Genomic DNA, 17,017 nt, shown 5'->3' with positions numbered 1-17,017 from the left:
CCATCCTGCTTCCTTTATGCGGGGCCCTCTATACTGGCCCTGCATTTGTGCGGGGCCCCCAGTGCCTGCCCTGCATTGTGTGTGCCCCCCCCCCGTGCCTGCCCTGCATTGCGTGTAGCCCCCAGTGCCTGCCCTGCATTTATGCGTGGTCCCCCGTGCCTGCCGTTTGCACGCGGCATCCTGTCCCTGTCCAGTATTTGCGTGCGGCTCCCCCCCCCGTGCCCATCCTGCATTTAGGGTCTTGCCCGTCCTTCATTTGCGCGCAGTCCCGCGCCACTGCCTGCTGCTGTGCTTTCTGACTTTTGCCTCGTATCTTCCTGGCCTCCGCTTTGGGTAGGAGGTCACCGACTGACTACCCAGCCCATAGTTGGAGACTGCCCTCTCCAGCCGGATATTGTGTCCGTCTCCTTTGCGGGGACGCGTGAAAACCGCTTTGCCTGCCTCTTCGGATAAATGTTAAAGCTGTGCTGGGGAGGAAGCAGGGTTAGTGCTCTGGGAGGACGAGGTGAATGACACTAAAGAACCTTCTGAGCGCCGTTGTGTCTGTCCTCCCACAGGATGCTTTGAAGTACATGCACCATGGAAAGCGGAAAAAACTGACAACAGTCGATATCGATTGTGCCCTGAAGCTGAAAAATGTCGAGGTGTGCTTGTCTCTTTCTCAGTCGGTTCCTTCTGTTTTAACCTTTGCAGTTCAACGCGATGGGAGAAAGAGAATGTGAAGTAGTTGGCCTGTAGTTATCCGGCTTTAGGTTTTAATCTGCGAGGTGCGGCTCGACACGCAGTAGCCTACAAGCTTGGTGCAATGCTGAAGGAGGCTATTCGGCCCATCATGTCTCCGCCTGCTCTTTGACAGAGCTTTCCAATTAGCCCCACTCCCCACTGCTCTTTTCCCACCCTTCTTTATTTTTTGCCTTTTGAGTATTCATTCCATTCCCCATTTCAATGTGTTGCAATCAGTATCGTAGAATTTACAGTGCAGAAGGAGGCCGTTTGGCCCATCGAGTCTGCACCGACCCTTGGAAAGCGCATCCTACCTGAGCCCACACCTCCACCCTATCCCGGTGACCCCACCTAACATTTTTTTGGACACTAGGGGCAATTTATCACGGCCAATCCAGCTAACCTGCACATCTTTGGACTGTGGGAGGAAACCGGAGCGCCCGGGGGAAACCCACGCAGACACGGGGAGGACGTGCAGACTCCGCACAGACAGTGACCCAAGCCGGGAATCGAACCTGGGACCCTGGCGCTGTGAAGCATCAGTAATAACCACTGTGCTACCATGCTGCCCATTCAGATAACATCTTCCAGATCACAATGTGCTAAATTAATATCTTTAACAAAAGCAATTCTCATCCTTCCTTCCCCCACCTTGGTTCTGTTGCCAATTCTCTTCAACCTGTGTCCCTATTCACTGATCCTCCAGCCAGTGGAAGCAATTTCTCCTTATTTATTCAATGTACACACTTCATGATTTTGCTCACCTCCATTGAATCTTGCCTTGACCTTCTCTGCTCTAAGGAGAAGCATCCTGGCTTCTCTAGCCCCTCCACACGGGCTGTCGTCTCTCCTGCTCATTTTAGTTGGTGAAGCAGAGGTGTTTAATGAAGGAAGTTACGGGTGGGGTGGAGCGGCTCGGTTTACTGCAAGGGTTTTTGGGTGGCCCTGTATGTAAACCGCTGCCCTCTCGCTCCTCCTTACAGCCGCTGTACGGGTTCCACGCTCAGGAGTTCATTCCCTTCCGCTACGCCAGCGGAGGAGGGCGAGAACTCCACTTCTACGAGGAGAAGGAGGTCGACCTCAGCGACATCATCAACACCCCACTCCCTCGGGTACCACTGGATGTCTGCCTCAAAGGTAAGTGTTGTGTGTGAGTTGGTTTAAACTCGATTCATTAGTGACTTGCCAGTGCAGAAGTTGAGTATCGCTGAAAAACTAGACTTGCTGTCAAAGCTTTTCGTTTTGTACTCATCAGGACAAATGTAAGAATACCAAATTTCAAAGGGAGAAACAATTTATACTGCACGAGAGAAGGGTGCTAATTAGTTGCCAAGTCAATTCTAGTCGAGACTTTGCCGTGGAGAGTGCACAAACAAACTACTGTCCCCCATGCTTTTGTCACGCGATTGTCCGCTGGTGCATTCCCCATGGCAACGTCTAGACCAACCAGTCGATTTGCATCATACAGCACCCCCTGCTCAAGCAGTGTCAATAATTGCTCTCTTTGACATTTGGCATTCTTGTGTCTGTCCTGATGAGTGCAAGATGAAATGCTTTGACAGCATCTCTTTTCACCAATAATCAATCAATTAATTAATAAACCTGGGATACAAACCAATTAAAAACCCATTTGCTCAAGTCTTATCAGGAAAGCAAATCTGCCGTCCCGACCTGGTCTGGTCTACATGTGACTCTGGACCCACAGCAATGTGCTGGACTCTTAACTGCCCCTCTCTGAAATGGCCCCAGCAAGCCACCTAGTTGTTAGGCAGCTCCCACGCCACCTGCCCAAGGGCAATTAGGAATGGACAAGAGATTGAGGTGTAGAAGGCAGTTGTCTGGGAGGCTCTAAAGGTGGTGGTGATGTGATCTTGTTTAAGGCCAGGGTGAACAAAGAGGAGAGGTTGGAGTGGCAGAGGGTAATAGATGAGATGCTGGAGGTAGATAGGAGGTATGCAGAGGATGGCGACCCAGCGAAGTTGGAAAAGAGGAAGGATGTGCAGGCGAGCTTTGACCGACTATCTACCAGGAAGGCGGTGCGCCAACTGAGGCGAGCAAGGGGTGCAGTTTACGAGCATGGAGAGAAGGTGGGCCATACGTTAGCGGGTCAGCTTGGGAGGTAGGCAGCGGTAAGGGAAATTGTTCAGGAGAGGAACAGGGCAGGGAAGTTGGTGGTAGCTCCAGATCAGATTAACAAGGTCTTTAAGGAATTCTATGAGAGCTTGTACAAGTCAAAGCCACCTGGGGGTGACCGGGAGATGCAGGAATTTCGAGATGGGCTGGAGGACCCGAGGTTAGGGGAGGGGGACAGGGCTGCATTAGAAAGAGCGATAGTGGAGCAGGAGATAAAAGATGCGATTGGGAGGATGCAGTCGGGGAAGGTGGCAGGGCTGGATGGGTTTCCGGTGGAATATTATAAAAAATTCAAGGATAGGCTCACCTCTGATGGCGGGGATGTTTGAGGAGGCGATAGGGAAGGGGGTATGACCACAAACTTTGGGGCAGGCATCGGTTTCCCTGTTGCTTAAAAAGGATAAGGATCCAACGGAGTGTGGGTCGTATAGGCCCATGTCACTTTTAAACATGGACGCAAAAGTATTGGCGAAGGTACTGGCAGGTAGGCTACAGGAGGGAAGGTGGCCTGAGTTAGAAAGGGGCTCGTACAGAGGGGAAAGCAGGCAGGCAGGGGGTTTGGGTGTTCCGAACTTGATGTAATATTACTGGGCGGCGAATGTGGAGAAGGTGCGGAGCTGGGTCAGAGGGGTTGATTCCCAGTGGGTCAGAAAGGAGGAGAGTTTGTGCAGGGGGTCGGGATTGCACAACAGCGCCGCTCCCAACGGCCCCGGGGAAATACTCAGGGAGTCCGGTAGTAATGGCTTCATTGAGAATTTGGAGGCAGTTTTGCCAACACTTCGGGCTGGGGGCAGGGTCAAGGGAAATGCCGATTCGGGGGAACCACAGGATTTGAGCCAGGGAAGTGGGATGGAAATTTTCGGAAATGGGAGGAGAAGGGGATTAAGACAATAAAATATTTGTCTCTTGGGGGTCGGTTTGCAGGATTGAAGGAGCTGGGAGCGAAGTATGGGCTGGAGCAGGGGGAAATATTTAGATGCATGCAGGTTCGAGACTTTGCCAGACTTCCCGAAGGAGCCGGCCTCCACATTGCTGGAGGAGGTGCTGACGACAAGGGGACTGGAGATGTGGGTAGTGTCGGTGGTTTACGATCAAAGCAAAGTGGGAGGAAGAGTTGGGCGAGGGTATGGACGAAGGGTTCTGGTGTGAGGTGCGCCGGAGAGTGAACGCCTCCACCTCGTGTGCGAAGATATAGCTGAAGGTGGTATATAGAGCACTCCTGTCAAGGATGAGCCAGCTCTTTGAGGGGGTTAGAAGATTTGTGTGAACGTTGCTGGGCGGGGGGGCTAATCACGCTCATATGTTTTGGTCCTGTCTAAAGCTGGAGGATTACTGGAAGGAGTTTTTTGGGGTAGTCTCTAAAGTGGTGCACGTGAAACTGGCCGAAATATGGTCCTCGGGAGGCCATATTCGGGGTGTCGGACCAGCCGGGGTTGGAAACGGGTGTGGAGGCAGATGTTGTAGCCTTCGCCTCGTTGATCGACCGAAGGCGGATCCTGTTGGGATAACGAGCAACCTCTCCACCCTGTGCTTTGGCGTGGCGGGGGGGGGGGGGGGCCTGCTGGAATTGACTCTTGAGAAGGTTAAGTTTGAACGAAGGGGAAGGATAGAGGGGTTCTACAATTCAGGGACGTTATTAGGCACTTTCAAGAATTGGATAATATCGAGCATTAGTGGGAGGAGGGTTGGGGGGAGAGGGACTGTGTGTGTTAATGGTGACTATGGGTGATTCCTCATTCCTTTTTGTCATTTGTTTATGTTAACATGCGGGCTGCTGTTTGGGGGTTTGGTGGGAGGATGGGATTGTTGTTGATATGGGGATTGACATTGCATTCGTTACTGATTATTGTTTATTGTTGGTGGGTGCAAATTTGGGAGGAGAATTAAAAAAATTTTTTTTTTTAAAGGAATGCTGCCTCCCAAGCGTGAATGTAAAAACGCAAAGCATAACAGGGTGTAATCGTCTCTCCTTTTGCTTTTCAGCCCACTGGCTCAGTATCGAAGGAGTGCAGCCTGCAATTCCAGAGAACCCGCCCCCAGGTAAGGCTCCGGAACATCGGTGTCGCCTCTCTGACAGAAATACTTATATCTGTAGGTAAAACCGGCAGGATGAGTCCGTTCGGCTGGTCGGGCCATCTCCACCATTGAAGACCGTCATGTCTGATCATCTTCCTCAAGTCCGTTTTCCCCGTCCTATCCCTGTAATCTCCGAAATTCCAGTGGTCTCGGCCTTGAGTGTAGCACCCAGAGCTCTCTGGGGTAGAGAGTTCCAAGAGCATTGGGATTGACTGGAGAAATTTCTCCTTGTCTCGGTGCGAAATGGCGGACTCCGCCTGCCCTGAGGCCGTGACCCTGTCAAACCCATTAAGACATTGATGTGAGGAAATGCTGTGTAATGGACCAGGCTTTGATTTCAAGGCTGTGGCAACTTGTAGAGGAAATAATTTCTATCTATCTACTCTATCGAATCCCTTACTCGTCTTGAGCCTCTAAATTAGATCACCCCTCAATATTTTGTACCCAAGTGAACTCGCGCCTCACTGCTTCGTAGTTTATGCTGCTAAGTTCTGGTATCATTCAGCTAGTATCTTCTCCAAGACTAATCATTCTTCGAGGCGCAGTTCTCAAATTTAAAGCCACTCAGAGTGGGGTCTGGCCAGAGGCCCCTCTACAACTGCAGCATTAGCAGTTAATGTGTTTTTCCTTGTCCCGGAATTGCTAACTTGGCGTGCGAGTCCGCTTAAGTCCATCAGGAAAGGCTCCTTCCTTATTCACCATTCCTCGAATGCTCTCAAACTAGCCCGATTCCCACCGCTGCCTCCATGTTAACAGAGTTCCTGATCTTCGGACTGTGAGCTCCTAATTGTGTTTGTGTTTTGCGTTCTCCTCCTCTCCTCTCTTTCCCCCCCCCCCCCCCCCCCCCTCAGCGCCTAAAGAGCAGCAGAAGGTCGAATCTACCGAGCCTCTGAAGGTCATCAAACCGGGGCAAGAGGAAGAAGGGCAAGCAAAGGGCAAAGGTCAAGGGTCTGCGGCCACGGATGGCAAAGGTCAGGAACCCGTGCCTGAGCAATACGATTCTGTCGAAGTCTGAGAACGAATACCAACTGTTGAGATTTGATCTGGGGAAGAGTGCAAAGTTTTTTAAAAAGGCACAGAAGGAGGCCATTCAGGCCCATTGTGTCCATACTAGGCAAGAAACAGTGATCATAACTGTACCCAGTACTCTAGCTGCGGTCTAACTCGTGTTTTATAAAGTGGTAGAGAACCAATGTATTTGACTGTCCTAAAATTAACTTTTGGGGAGACAATCTATAAATTATTAATCTTGTCTAAATGACATTGACGCTAGATTTCCCCACCTCCAATTATTTTTGCCTCACTTCTGTCACTTTGACATGAATCAGTTCTTAAAAAGAACAGCCTGGCTTGGGATTTAAGCTGGTCGACTAATTTGTCTCATGTGCTCTTGAGAGCTGTTGCCAAGTCTGCCGTGATCTGCCTGCCTCTAGTTGCCACGAGAAGGTGGTGGCTTTTAGTGTCTAATGAACCTTGCCCTCCAGCCAATTACAGGCATTCCCTCTTGAGTGTTGAAGTGTCTGCAGTAAGACCTGCTGTCTAATTGTAGGAAGCAACTAAACTGGGCGTGGGGTTATATTGATTATCTCTCTCTGTCCTGTCCTCTGCCCCATCTCTTTTCATTCCCCCCAACACACTTGATCTTACTGTCTCTTCTTCCCTCCCCTCCTCTCTTTCTCTCTCAGCATCTCCCTCTACTCCCCCCTCTCGCCCCCCCCCCCCCCAACCATGTGAACTCGCTCTCTCGTGCTCTCTGATGTGTTCTGTAATATTCTCCCGTGCTCGCTCTCTCGTGCTCTGATGTGTTCTGTAATATTCTCGCATGCTTGCTCTCTGCTGTGTTCTGTAATTATCTCGTGTGCTCGCTCTCTCGTGCGCTCTCTGCTGTGTTCTGTAATATTCTCGTGTGCTCCCTCTCTCGTGTGCTCTCTGTTGTGTTCTGTAATATTCTTGTGTGCTCCCTCTCTCGTGCGCTCTCTGCTGTGTTCTGTAATATTCTCGTGTGCTCCCTCTCTCATGCGCTCTCAGCTGTGTTCTGTAATATTCAAGTGTGCTTACTCTCTCGTGCGCTCTCTGATGTGTTCTAATATTCTAGCGTGCTCGCTCTCTCGTGCGCTCTCTGATGTGTTCTGTAATATTCTAGTGTGCTCGCTCTCTCGTGCTCTGATGTGTTCTGTAATATTCTCGCATGCTTGCTCTCTGCTGTGTTCTGTAATTATCTCGTGTGCTCGCTCTCTCGTGCGCTCTCTGCTGTGTTCTGTAATATTCTCGTGTGCTCCCTCTCTCGTGTGCTCTCTGCTGTGTTCTGTAATATTCTTGTGTGCTCCCTCTCTCGTGCGCTCTCTGCTGTGTTCTGTAATATTCTTGTGTGCTCCCTCTCTCGTGCGCTCTCTGCTGTGTTCTGTAATATTCTCGTGTGCTCCCTCTCTCGTGCGCTCTCTGCTGTGTTCTGTAATATTATCGCGTGCTCGCTCTCTCGTGCGCTCTCTGCTGTGTTCTGTAATATTATCGTGTGCTCCCTCTCTCATGCGCTCTCAGCTGTGTTCTGTAATATTCAAGTGTGCTTACTCTCTCGTGCGCTCTCTGATGTGTTCTAATATTCTAGCGTGCTCGCTCTCTCGTGCGCTCTCTGATGTGTTCTGTAATATTCTAGTGTGCTCGCTCTCCTGCGCTGTCTGAACTCATTCTCGGGTGCTTGCTCTCTCGTGCGCTCTCTGTGCCCTACTATTCTAGTGTGCTCGCTCTCTCGTGCGCTCTGATGTGTTCTAATATTCTGGTGTGCTCACTCTCGTGCGCGCTCTGATGTGTTCTGTAATATTCTCGCATGCTTGCTCTCGTGCACTCTCTGATGTGTTCTGTAATATTCTTCAATGCTTGCTCGCTGCTGTGTTCTGTAATATTCTCGTGTGCTCGCTCTCTCGTGCGCTCTCTGTGCTCTACTATTCTAGTGTGCTCGCTCTCTCGTGCGCTCTGATGTGTTCTAATATTCTGGTGTGCTCACTCTCGTGCGCTCGCCGCTGTGTTCTGTAATATTCTCGCACGCTTGCTCTCTCGTGCGTGCTCTGATGTGTTCTGTAATATTCTAGTCTGCTGGCTCTCGTGCGCTGTCTGATGTGTTCTAATATTCTAGCGTGCTCGCTCTCTCGTGCGCTCTCTGATGTGTTCTAATATTCTAGTGTGCTCGCTCTCATGCGCTGTCTGATCTCATATTCTCGGGTGCTTGCTCTCTCGTGCGCTCTGTGTTCTACTATTCTATTGTGCTCGCTCTCTCGTGCGCTCTCTGATGTGTTCTATAATATTCTCGCATGCTTGTCCTCTCGTGTGCGTTCTGATGTGTTCTGTAATGTTCTAGACTGCTCGCTCTCTCGTGCACTCTCGCATGTGTTCTGTAATATTCTCGTATGTTCGCTCATGCGCTCTCTGGTGTGTTCTAATATTCTAGTGTGCTCGCTCTCGTGCGCTCTCTGATGTTTTCTGTAATCTTCTAGTTGTCTCGCTCTCGTGCGCTGTCTGATGTGTTCTAATATTCTAGTGTGCTCGCTCTCGTGCGCTGTCTGATGTTTTCTGTAATCTAGTTGTCTCGCTCTCGTGCGCTGTCTGATGTGTTCTAATATTCTAGTGTGCTCGCTCTGTCGTGCGCTCTCTGATGGGTTCTTTAATATTCTCGGGTGCTTGATCTCTCGTGCGCTCTGATGTTTTCTGTAATATTCTCGCGTGCGTGCTCTCTTGTGCGCTTTCTGATGAGTTGTGTAATATTCTCCCATGCTCGCTCTCTCGTACGCTCTCTGATGTGTTCTGTAATATTCTCCCGTGTTCGCTCTCTCGTACGCTCTCTGATGTGTTCTGTAATATTCTCCCGTGCTCGCTCTCTCGTACCCTCTCTGATGTGTTCTGTAATATTCTTCTGTGCTCGCTCTCTCGTACACTCTCTCAGATGAGTTCTGTAATATTCTCCCGTGCTCGCTCTCTCGTACACTCAGATGAGTTCTGTAATATTCTCGTGTGCTTGCTCTCTCGTGCTCTGATGTGTTCTGTAATATTCTCGCACGCTTGCTCTCGCGTGGTCTCTGATGTGTTCTGTAATATTCTTGCATGCTTGCTGCCTGCTGTGTTCTGTAATATTCTCGTGTGCTCGCTCTTGCGTGCGCTCTCTGCTGAGTTCTGTAATATTCTCGCACGCTAGCTCTCTCGTGCACGGTCTGATGTGTTCTGTAATATTCTCGCATGCTTGCTCTCTCGTGCGTGCTCTGATGCGTTCTGTAATATTCTAGTGTGCTCGCTCTCGTGCACTGTCTGATGTGTTCTAATATTCTAGAATGCTCGCTCTCTCGTGCGCTCGCTGAAGTGTTCTGTAATATTCTCGTGTGCTCGCTCTCGTGCGCTCTCTGATGTGTTCTAATATTCTAGTGTGCTCTCTCTCTCGTGCAATCTCTGATGTGTTCTAATATTCTAGTGTGCTCGCTCTCTCGTGCAATCTCTGATGTGTTCTAATATTCTAGTGTGCTCGCTCTCTCGTGTGCGCTCTGATCTGTTCTGTAATATTCTAGTGTGCTCGCTCTCGTGCGCTGTCTGATGTGTTCTATTATTCTAGTTAGCTCGCACTTTCATGAGCTCTGATGTGTTCTAATATTCTAGAGTGCCCGCTCTCGTGCGCGCTCTGATGTGTTCTGTAATATTCTCGCATGCTTGCTCTCATGCGTGCTCTGATATGTTCTGTAATATTCTAGAATTCTTGCTCTCTCGTGCGCTCTCTGATATGTTCTAGTATTCTCGTGTGCTCGTTCTCGTGCTCTCTGATGTGTTCTGTAATCTCGTGTGCTCGCTCTCTCGTGCTCTCTGATGTGTTCTGTAATATTCTCCCGGCTTGCGCTCTCGTGCGCTCTCTGATGTGTTCTGTAATAATCTTGCATGCTTGCTCTCTGCTGTGTTCTGTGATATTCTCGTGTGTTCGCTCTCTAGTGTGCTCTCTGCTGTGTTCTGTAATATTCTCCCGTGCTCGCTCTCTCGTGCGCTCTCTGATGTGTTCTGTAATATTTTCCCGTGCTCGCTCTCTCGTGCGCTCTCTGATGTGTTCTGTAATATTCTCCCGTGCTCGCTCTCTCGTGCTCTGATATGTTCTGTAATATTCTTGCATGCTTGCTGCGTGCTGTATTCTGTAATGTTCTCGTGTGCTCGCTCTGTCGTGTGCTCTCAGCTGTGTTCTGTAATATTCTCGCATGCTTGCTCTCGTGCGCTCTCTGATGTGTTCTATAATAATCTTGCATGCTTGCTCTCTGCTGTGTTCTGTAATCTCGTGTGCTCGCTCTCTAGTGTGCTCTCTGCTGTGTTCTGTAATATTCTTGCGTGCGTGCTCTTGTGCGCTCTGATGTGTTCTGTGATAATCTTGCATGCTTGCTCTCTGCTGTGTTCTGTAATATTGTCGCATGCTTGCTTTCTCGTGCGCGCTCTGATGTGTTCTGTAATATTCTCGTGTGCTCGCTGTCTCGTGCGCTCTCTGATGTGTTCTGTAATCTCCCGTGCTCGCTCTCTCGTACGCTCTGTGATGTGTTCTGTAATATTTTCCCGTGCGCGCTCTGATGTGTTCTGTAATATTCTAGTGGGCTGTCTGATGTGTAATATTCTAGAATGCTCTCTCGTGCTCTCTCTGCTGTGTTCTGTAATATTCTCCCGTGCTCGCTCTCTCGTACACTCTCTCAGATGTGTTCTGTAATATTCTCGCATGCTTGCTCTCGTGCGCTCTCTGATGTGTTCTGTAATATTCTCCCGGCTCGCTCTCTCGTACACTCTCTCAGATGTGTTCTGTAATATTCTCGCATGCTTGCTCTCGTGCGCTCTCTGATGTGTTCTGTAATAATTTTGCATGCTTTCTCCCTGCTGTGTTCTGTAATATTCTCGTTGTGCTCGCTGTCTTGTGCGCTCTCTGCTGTGTTCTTTAATATTCTTGCGTGCGTGCACTCTCGTGTACACGCTGATGTGTTATGTAATATTCTCCCGTGCTCGCTCTCTCATGCGCTCTCTGATGTGTTCCAGTATTCTAGTGTGCTCGCTTTCTCGTGATCTCTGATGTGTTCTGTAATATTCTCCCGTGCTCGCTCTCTCGTACACTCTCTCAGATGTGTTCTGTAATATTCTCGCATGCTTGCTCTCGTGCGCTCTTTGCTGTGTTCTTTAATTTTCTTGCGTGCGTGCACTCTGTATTCTGTAATATTCTCCCGTGCTCGCTCTCTCGTGTACACGCTGATGTGTTCGGTAATATTCTCCCGTGCTCGCTCTCTCGTACACTCTTGCAGATGTGTTCTGTAATATTCTTGCATGCTTGCTCTCGTGCGCTCTCTGCTGTGTTCTGTAATATTCTCGTATGCTCGCTCTCTTGTGCGCTCTCTGATGTGTTCCGTAATATTCTCCCGTGCTCGGTCTCTCGTACACTCTCTCCGATGTGTTCTGTAATATTCTCGCATGCTTGCTCTCGTGCGCTCTCTGATGTGTTCTGTAATAATCTTGCATGCTTTCTCTCTGCTGTGTTCTGTAATATTCTCGTTGTGCTCGCTGTCTCGTGCGCTCTCTGCTGTGTTCTTTAATATTCTTGCGTGCGTGCACTCTGATGTGTTCTGTAACATTCTCCCGTGCTCGCTCTCTCGTGTACACGCTGATGTGTTCTCTAATATTCTCCCGTGCTCGCTCTCTCGTACACTCTCTCAGATGTGTTATGTAATATTCTTGCATGCTTGCTCTCGTGCGCTCTCTGCTGTGTTCTGTAATATTCTCGTATGCTCGCTCTCTTGTGCGCTCTCTGATGTGTTCTGTAATATTCTCCCGTGCTCGCTCTCTCGTACACTCTCTCAGATGTGTTCTGTAATATTCTTGCATGCTTGCTCTCGTGCGCTCTCTGCTGTGTTCTGTAATCTCGTATGCTCGCTCTCTTGTGCGCTCTCTGATGTGTTCTGTAATATTCTCTCGTGCGCTCTCTGTGTTCTACTATTCTAGTGTGCTCGCTCTCTCATGCGCTCTCTGATATGTTCCAGTATTCTAGTGTGCTCGCTTTCTCGTGATCTCTGATGTGTTCTGTAATATTCCCCCGTGCTCGTTCTCTCATACACTCTCTCTGATGTATTCTGTAATATTCTCTCGTGCTCGCTCTCTCATGCGCTCTCTGATGTGTTCTAGTACTCTCGTGTGCTCGCTTTCTCGTGATCTCTGATGTGTTCTGTAATATTCTCTCGTGCGCTCTGTGTTCTAATATTCTAGTGTGCTCGCTCTCTCATGCGCTCTCTGATGTGTTCCAGTATTCTAGTGTGCTCGCTTTCTCGTGATCTCTGATGTGTTCTGTAATATTCTCGCGTGTGTGCTCTCTTGTGCGCTCTCTGATGTGTTCTTAAATATTCTCTTGTGCTCGCTCTCTCGTGCGCTCTCTGATGTGTTCTGTAATAGTCTCTCGTGCTCGCTCTCTCATGCGCTCTCTGATGTGTTCTAGTATTCTTGTGTGCTCGCTTTCTCGTGTGCTCTGATGTGTTCTGTAATATTCTCATGTGCTTGCTCTCTCGTGTGCTCTCCGATGTGTTCTGTAATCTTCTCATGTGCTACTCTCTCGTGCTCTGATATGTTCTGTAATCTCGCATGCTTGCTCTCGTGCACTCTCTGATATGTTCTGTAATAATCTTGCATGCTTGCTCTGTGCTGTGTTCTGTAATATTCTCGTGTGCTCGCTCTCTCGTGCACTCTCTGATGTGTTCTGTAATATTCTCGCATGCTTGCTCTTGTGCTCTCTCTGATATGTTCTGTAATAATCTTGCATGCTTGCTCTGTGCTGTGTTCTGTAATATTCTCGTGTGCTCGCTCTCTCGTGCGCTCTCTGATGTGTTCTGTAATATTCTCGTGTGCTCGCTCTCTCGTGCGCTCTCTGATGTGTTCTGTAATATTCTCGCATGCTTGCTCTTGTGCTCTCTCTGATATGTTCTGTAATAATCTTGCATGCTTGCTCTGTGCTGTGTTCTGTAATATTCTCGTGTGCTCGCTCTCTCGTGCGCTCTCTGATGTGTTCTGTAATATTCTCGCATGCTTGCTCTTGTGTGCTCTCTGCTGTGTTCTGTAATATTATCGTGTGCTCGCTCTCTCGTGAACTCTGATGTGTTCTAATATTCTAGTGTGCTCGCTTTCTCGCGCGCACTCTGATGTGTTCTGTAATATTCTCGTGTGCTCGCTCTCTCGTGCTCTGATGTGTTCTGTAATCTCACATGCTTGCTCTCGTGCCCTCTCTGATCTGTTCTGTAATATTCTCCCGTGTTTGCTCTCTCGTACGCTCTGTGATGTATTCTGTAATATTCTCGTGTGCTCACCCTCGTGCTCTCCGTGTTCTTTAATATTCTCGTCTTCTCGCTCTCTCGTGCGCTCTGATGTGTTCTAATATTCTAGTGCGCTCTCTGTCTCGTGCGCTCTCTGATGTGTTCTGTAATATTCTCGGGTGCTTGCTCTCGTGCGCTCTCTGATGTGTTCTGTAATATTCTCGCATGCTTGCTCTCTCATGCGTGCTGTGATGTGTTCTGTAATATTCTTGTGTGCTTGCTTTCTCGTGCTCTCTGATGTGTTCTGTAATATTCTCGTGTGCTCGCTCTGATTTGTACTCATATTCTAGTGTGCTCGCTCTCTCATGAGCTCTCTGATGTGTTCTAGTATTCTCGTGTGCTCGCTTTCTCGTGCTCTCTGATGTGTTCTGTAATATTCTCGTGTGCTCACTCTCTCGTGCGCTCTCTGATGTGTTCTGTAATGTTCTCGGGTGCTTGCTCTCTCGTGCGCTCTGATGTGTTCTACTTTTCTAGTGTGCTCGCTCTCTCGTGCGCTCTCTGATGTGTTCTAATATTCTAGTGTGCTCGCTCTCTCGTGCGCTCTCCGATGTGTTCTAATATTCTGGTGTGCTCGCTCTCTCGTGCACTCTCTGATGTGTTCTGTAATCTTCTAGTGTGCTTGCTCTCTGATGTGTTCTCGGGTGCTTACTCGTGCGCCCTGATGTTTTCTGTAATATTCTCGCGTGCGTGCTCTCTTCTCGTTCTGTGGTGTGTTCTGTTATCCCCCATGCTCGCTCTCTCGTACACTCTCTGATGTGTTCTGTAATATTCTTCCGTGCTCGCTCTCTCCTACACTCTCTGATGTGTTCTCTAATATTCTCCCGTGCTCGCTCTCTCGTACACTCTCTGATGTGTTCTGTAATATTCTCGTGCTCGCTCTCTCGTGCGCTCTCTGATGTGTTCTGTAATATTCTCATGTGCTTGCTCTCTCGTGCGCTCTCTGATATGTTCTGTAATAATCTTGCATGCTTGCTCTCTGCTGTGTTCTGTAATATTCTCGTGTGCTCGCTCTCATGCACTCTCGTGTGTTCTAATATTCTAATGTGCTCGCTCTCTCGTGCGCGCTCTGATGTGTTCTGTAATCTGGTGGGCTCGCTCTCTCGTGAGCTCTGATGTGTTCTAATAGTCTAGTGTGCTCGCTCTCTCGTGCGCGCTCTGATGTGTTCTGTAATATTCTCGTGTGCTCACTCTCTCGTGCTCTGATGTGTTCTGTAATCTCACATGCTTGCATTCGTGCGCTCTCAGATCTGTTCTGTAATATTCTCCCGTGCCTGCTCTCTCGTACACTCTGTGATGTGTTCTGTAATATTCTCGTGTGCTCACTCTCATGCTCTCCGTGTTCTGTAATATTCTCGTGTTCTCGCTCTCTCGTACGCTCTCTGATGTGCTCTAATATTCTAGTGTGCTCGCTTTCTCGTGCACTCATGGATGTGTTCTAATATTCTAGTGCGCTCGCTATCTCGTGCGCTCTCTGATGTGTTCTGTAATATTCTCGGGTGCTTGCTCTCCCGTGCGCTCTGATGTGTTCTAATATTCTAGTCTGCTCGCTCTCTCGTGCACGCTCTGATGTATTCTGTAATATTCTGGCATGCTTGCTCTCTCGTGCGTGCTCTGATATGTTCTGTAATATTCTCCCATTCTCGCTCTCTCGTACACTCTCTGATGTGTTCTGTAATATTCTCTCGTAGTCGCTCTCTCATACACTCTCTGATGTGTTCTGTAATATTCTCCCGTACTCGCTCTCTCGTACACATTCAGATGTGTTCTGTAATATTCTCCCTTGCTCGCTCTCTCGTGCGCTCTCTGATGTGTTCTAATATTCTAGTGTGCTCGCTCTCTCGTGCACTCTCTGATGTGTTCTGTAATAGTCTCTCGTGCTCGCTCTCTCATGCGCTCTCTGATGTGTTCTAGTATTCTCGTGTGCTCGCTTTCTCGTGCTCTCTGATGTGTTCTGTAATATTCTCATGTGCTTGCTCTCTCGTGTGCTCTCCGATGTGTTCTGTAATCTTCTCGTGTGCTACTCTCTCGTGCTCTGATATGTTCTGTAATCTCGCATGCTTGCTCTCGTGCACTCTCTGATATGTTCTGTAATAATCTTGCATGCTTGCTCTGTGCTGTGTTCTGTAATATTCTCGTGTGCTCGCTCTCTCGTGCGCTCTCTGATGTGTTCTGTAATATTCTCGCATGCTTGCTCTTGTGCTCTCTCTGATATGTTCTGTAATAATCTTGCATGCTTGCTCTGTGCTGTGTTCTGTAATATTCTCGTGTGCTCGCTCTCTCGTGCGCTCTCTGATGTGTTCTGTAATATTCTTGCATGCTTGCTCTTGTGTGCTCTCTGCTGTGTTCTGTAATATTATCGTGTGCTCGCTCTCTCGTGAACTCTGATGTGTTCTAATATTCTAGTGTGCTCGCTTTCTCGCGCGCACTCTGATGTGTTCTGTAATATTCTCGTGTGCTCGCTCTCTCGTGCTCTGATGTGTTCTGTAATCTCACATGCTTGCTCTCGTGCCCTCTCTGATCTGTTCTGTAATATTCTCCCGTGTTTGCTCTCTCGTACGCTCTGTGATGTATTCTGTAATATTCTCGTGTGCTCACCCTCGTGCTCTCCGTGTTCTTTAATATTCTCGTCTTCTCGCTCTCTCGTGCGCTCTGATGTGTTCTAATATTCTAGTGCGCTCTCTGTCTCGTGCGCTCTCTGATGTGTTCTGTAATATTCTCGGGTGCTTGCTCTCGTGCGCTCTCTGATGTGTTCTACTATTCTAGTGTGCTCGCTCTCTCGTGCACGCTCTGATGTGTTCTGTAATATTCTCGCATGCTTGTTTTCTCGTGCGCGCTCTGATATGTTCTGTAATATTCTAGTGTGCCTGCTGTCTGATGTGTTCTAATATTCTATAATGCTCTCTCTAGTGCGCTCTCTGATGTGTTCTGTAATATTCTCGTGTTTTCGCTCTCGTGCGTTCTGTCCTGTGTTCTAATATTCTTGTGTGCTCGTGCTCTCTGTGTTCTGTAATATTCTCGAGTGCTCGCTCTCGTGCGCTGTCTCGTGTTCTACTATTCAAGTGTGCTCGCTCTCTCATGAGCTCTGATGGGTTCTGTAATATTCTTGTGTGTTCGCTCATGTGCTCTCTGATGTGTTCTCATGTTCCTGTGTGCTCGTGCTCTCTGCATTCTGTAATTTTCTTGTGTGCTCGCTGTTTCGTGCGCTCTCTGATTTGTTCTAATATTCTAGTGTGCTCGCACTCTGGTGTGCTCTCTGATGTGTTCTGTAATATCCTCGCGTGCTCGCTCTCTCGTACACATTCTGATGTGTTCTGTAATATTCTCCCTTGCTCGCTCTCTTGTGCGCTCTCTGATGTGTTCTAATATTCTAGTGTGCTCGCTCTCTCGTGCACTCTCTGATGTGTTCTGTAATATTCTAGTGTGCTCGCTCTCTTGTGATCTCTCTGATGTGGTCTGTAATATTTGTGTGTGCTCGCTCTCGTGCGCTCTCTGCTGTGTTCTGTAATATTTTAGTGTGCACGCTCTCATGCGCTGTCCGATGTGTTCTACTATTCTAGTGTGCTCGCTCTCTCGTGCGCTCTGATGTGTTCTAATATTCTAGTGTGCTCGCGCTCTCATGCGCGCTCTGATGTGTTCTGTAATATTACCGCATGCTTGCTTTCTCGTGCACGCTCTGATGTGTTCTGTAATATTCTCCTGTGCTCGCTCTCTCGTGCGCTCTCTGCTGTGTTCTGTAATATTCTCGT

The 17,017-nt window shown here is 48.7% G+C and overlaps 1 protein-coding gene across 3 annotated transcripts in view; it reads left to right on the top strand.

Annotated features, from left to right (window-relative positions):
- The window catches only part of taf6 (TAF6 RNA polymerase II, TATA box binding protein (TBP)-associated factor), a 43,845-nt gene that overhangs the window by 4,294 nt on the left and 22,534 nt on the right, over window positions 1-17,017 (top strand). For all 3 annotated transcript variants that reach the window (XM_072493337.1, XM_072493336.1, XM_072493338.1), the window contains exons 3-6: window positions 558-644; window positions 1,707-1,860; window positions 4,840-4,896; window positions 5,784-5,903. In XM_072493337.1, the coding sequence (XP_072349438.1) occupies window positions 558-644; window positions 1,707-1,860; window positions 4,840-4,896; window positions 5,784-5,903 (418 nt within the window). The remainder of the gene's footprint in view (window positions 1-557; window positions 645-1,706; window positions 1,861-4,839; window positions 4,897-5,783; window positions 5,904-17,017) is intronic.

This window comes from Scyliorhinus torazame, chromosome 31, assembly GCF_047496885.1.
Source record: "Scyliorhinus torazame isolate Kashiwa2021f chromosome 31, sScyTor2.1, whole genome shotgun sequence".
Taxonomy (NCBI): Eukaryota; Metazoa; Chordata; class Chondrichthyes; order Carcharhiniformes; family Scyliorhinidae; genus Scyliorhinus; species Scyliorhinus torazame.
The sequence above is the reverse complement of the archived record's forward strand: the minus strand, read 5'-3'. Positions and strand labels throughout refer to the sequence as shown.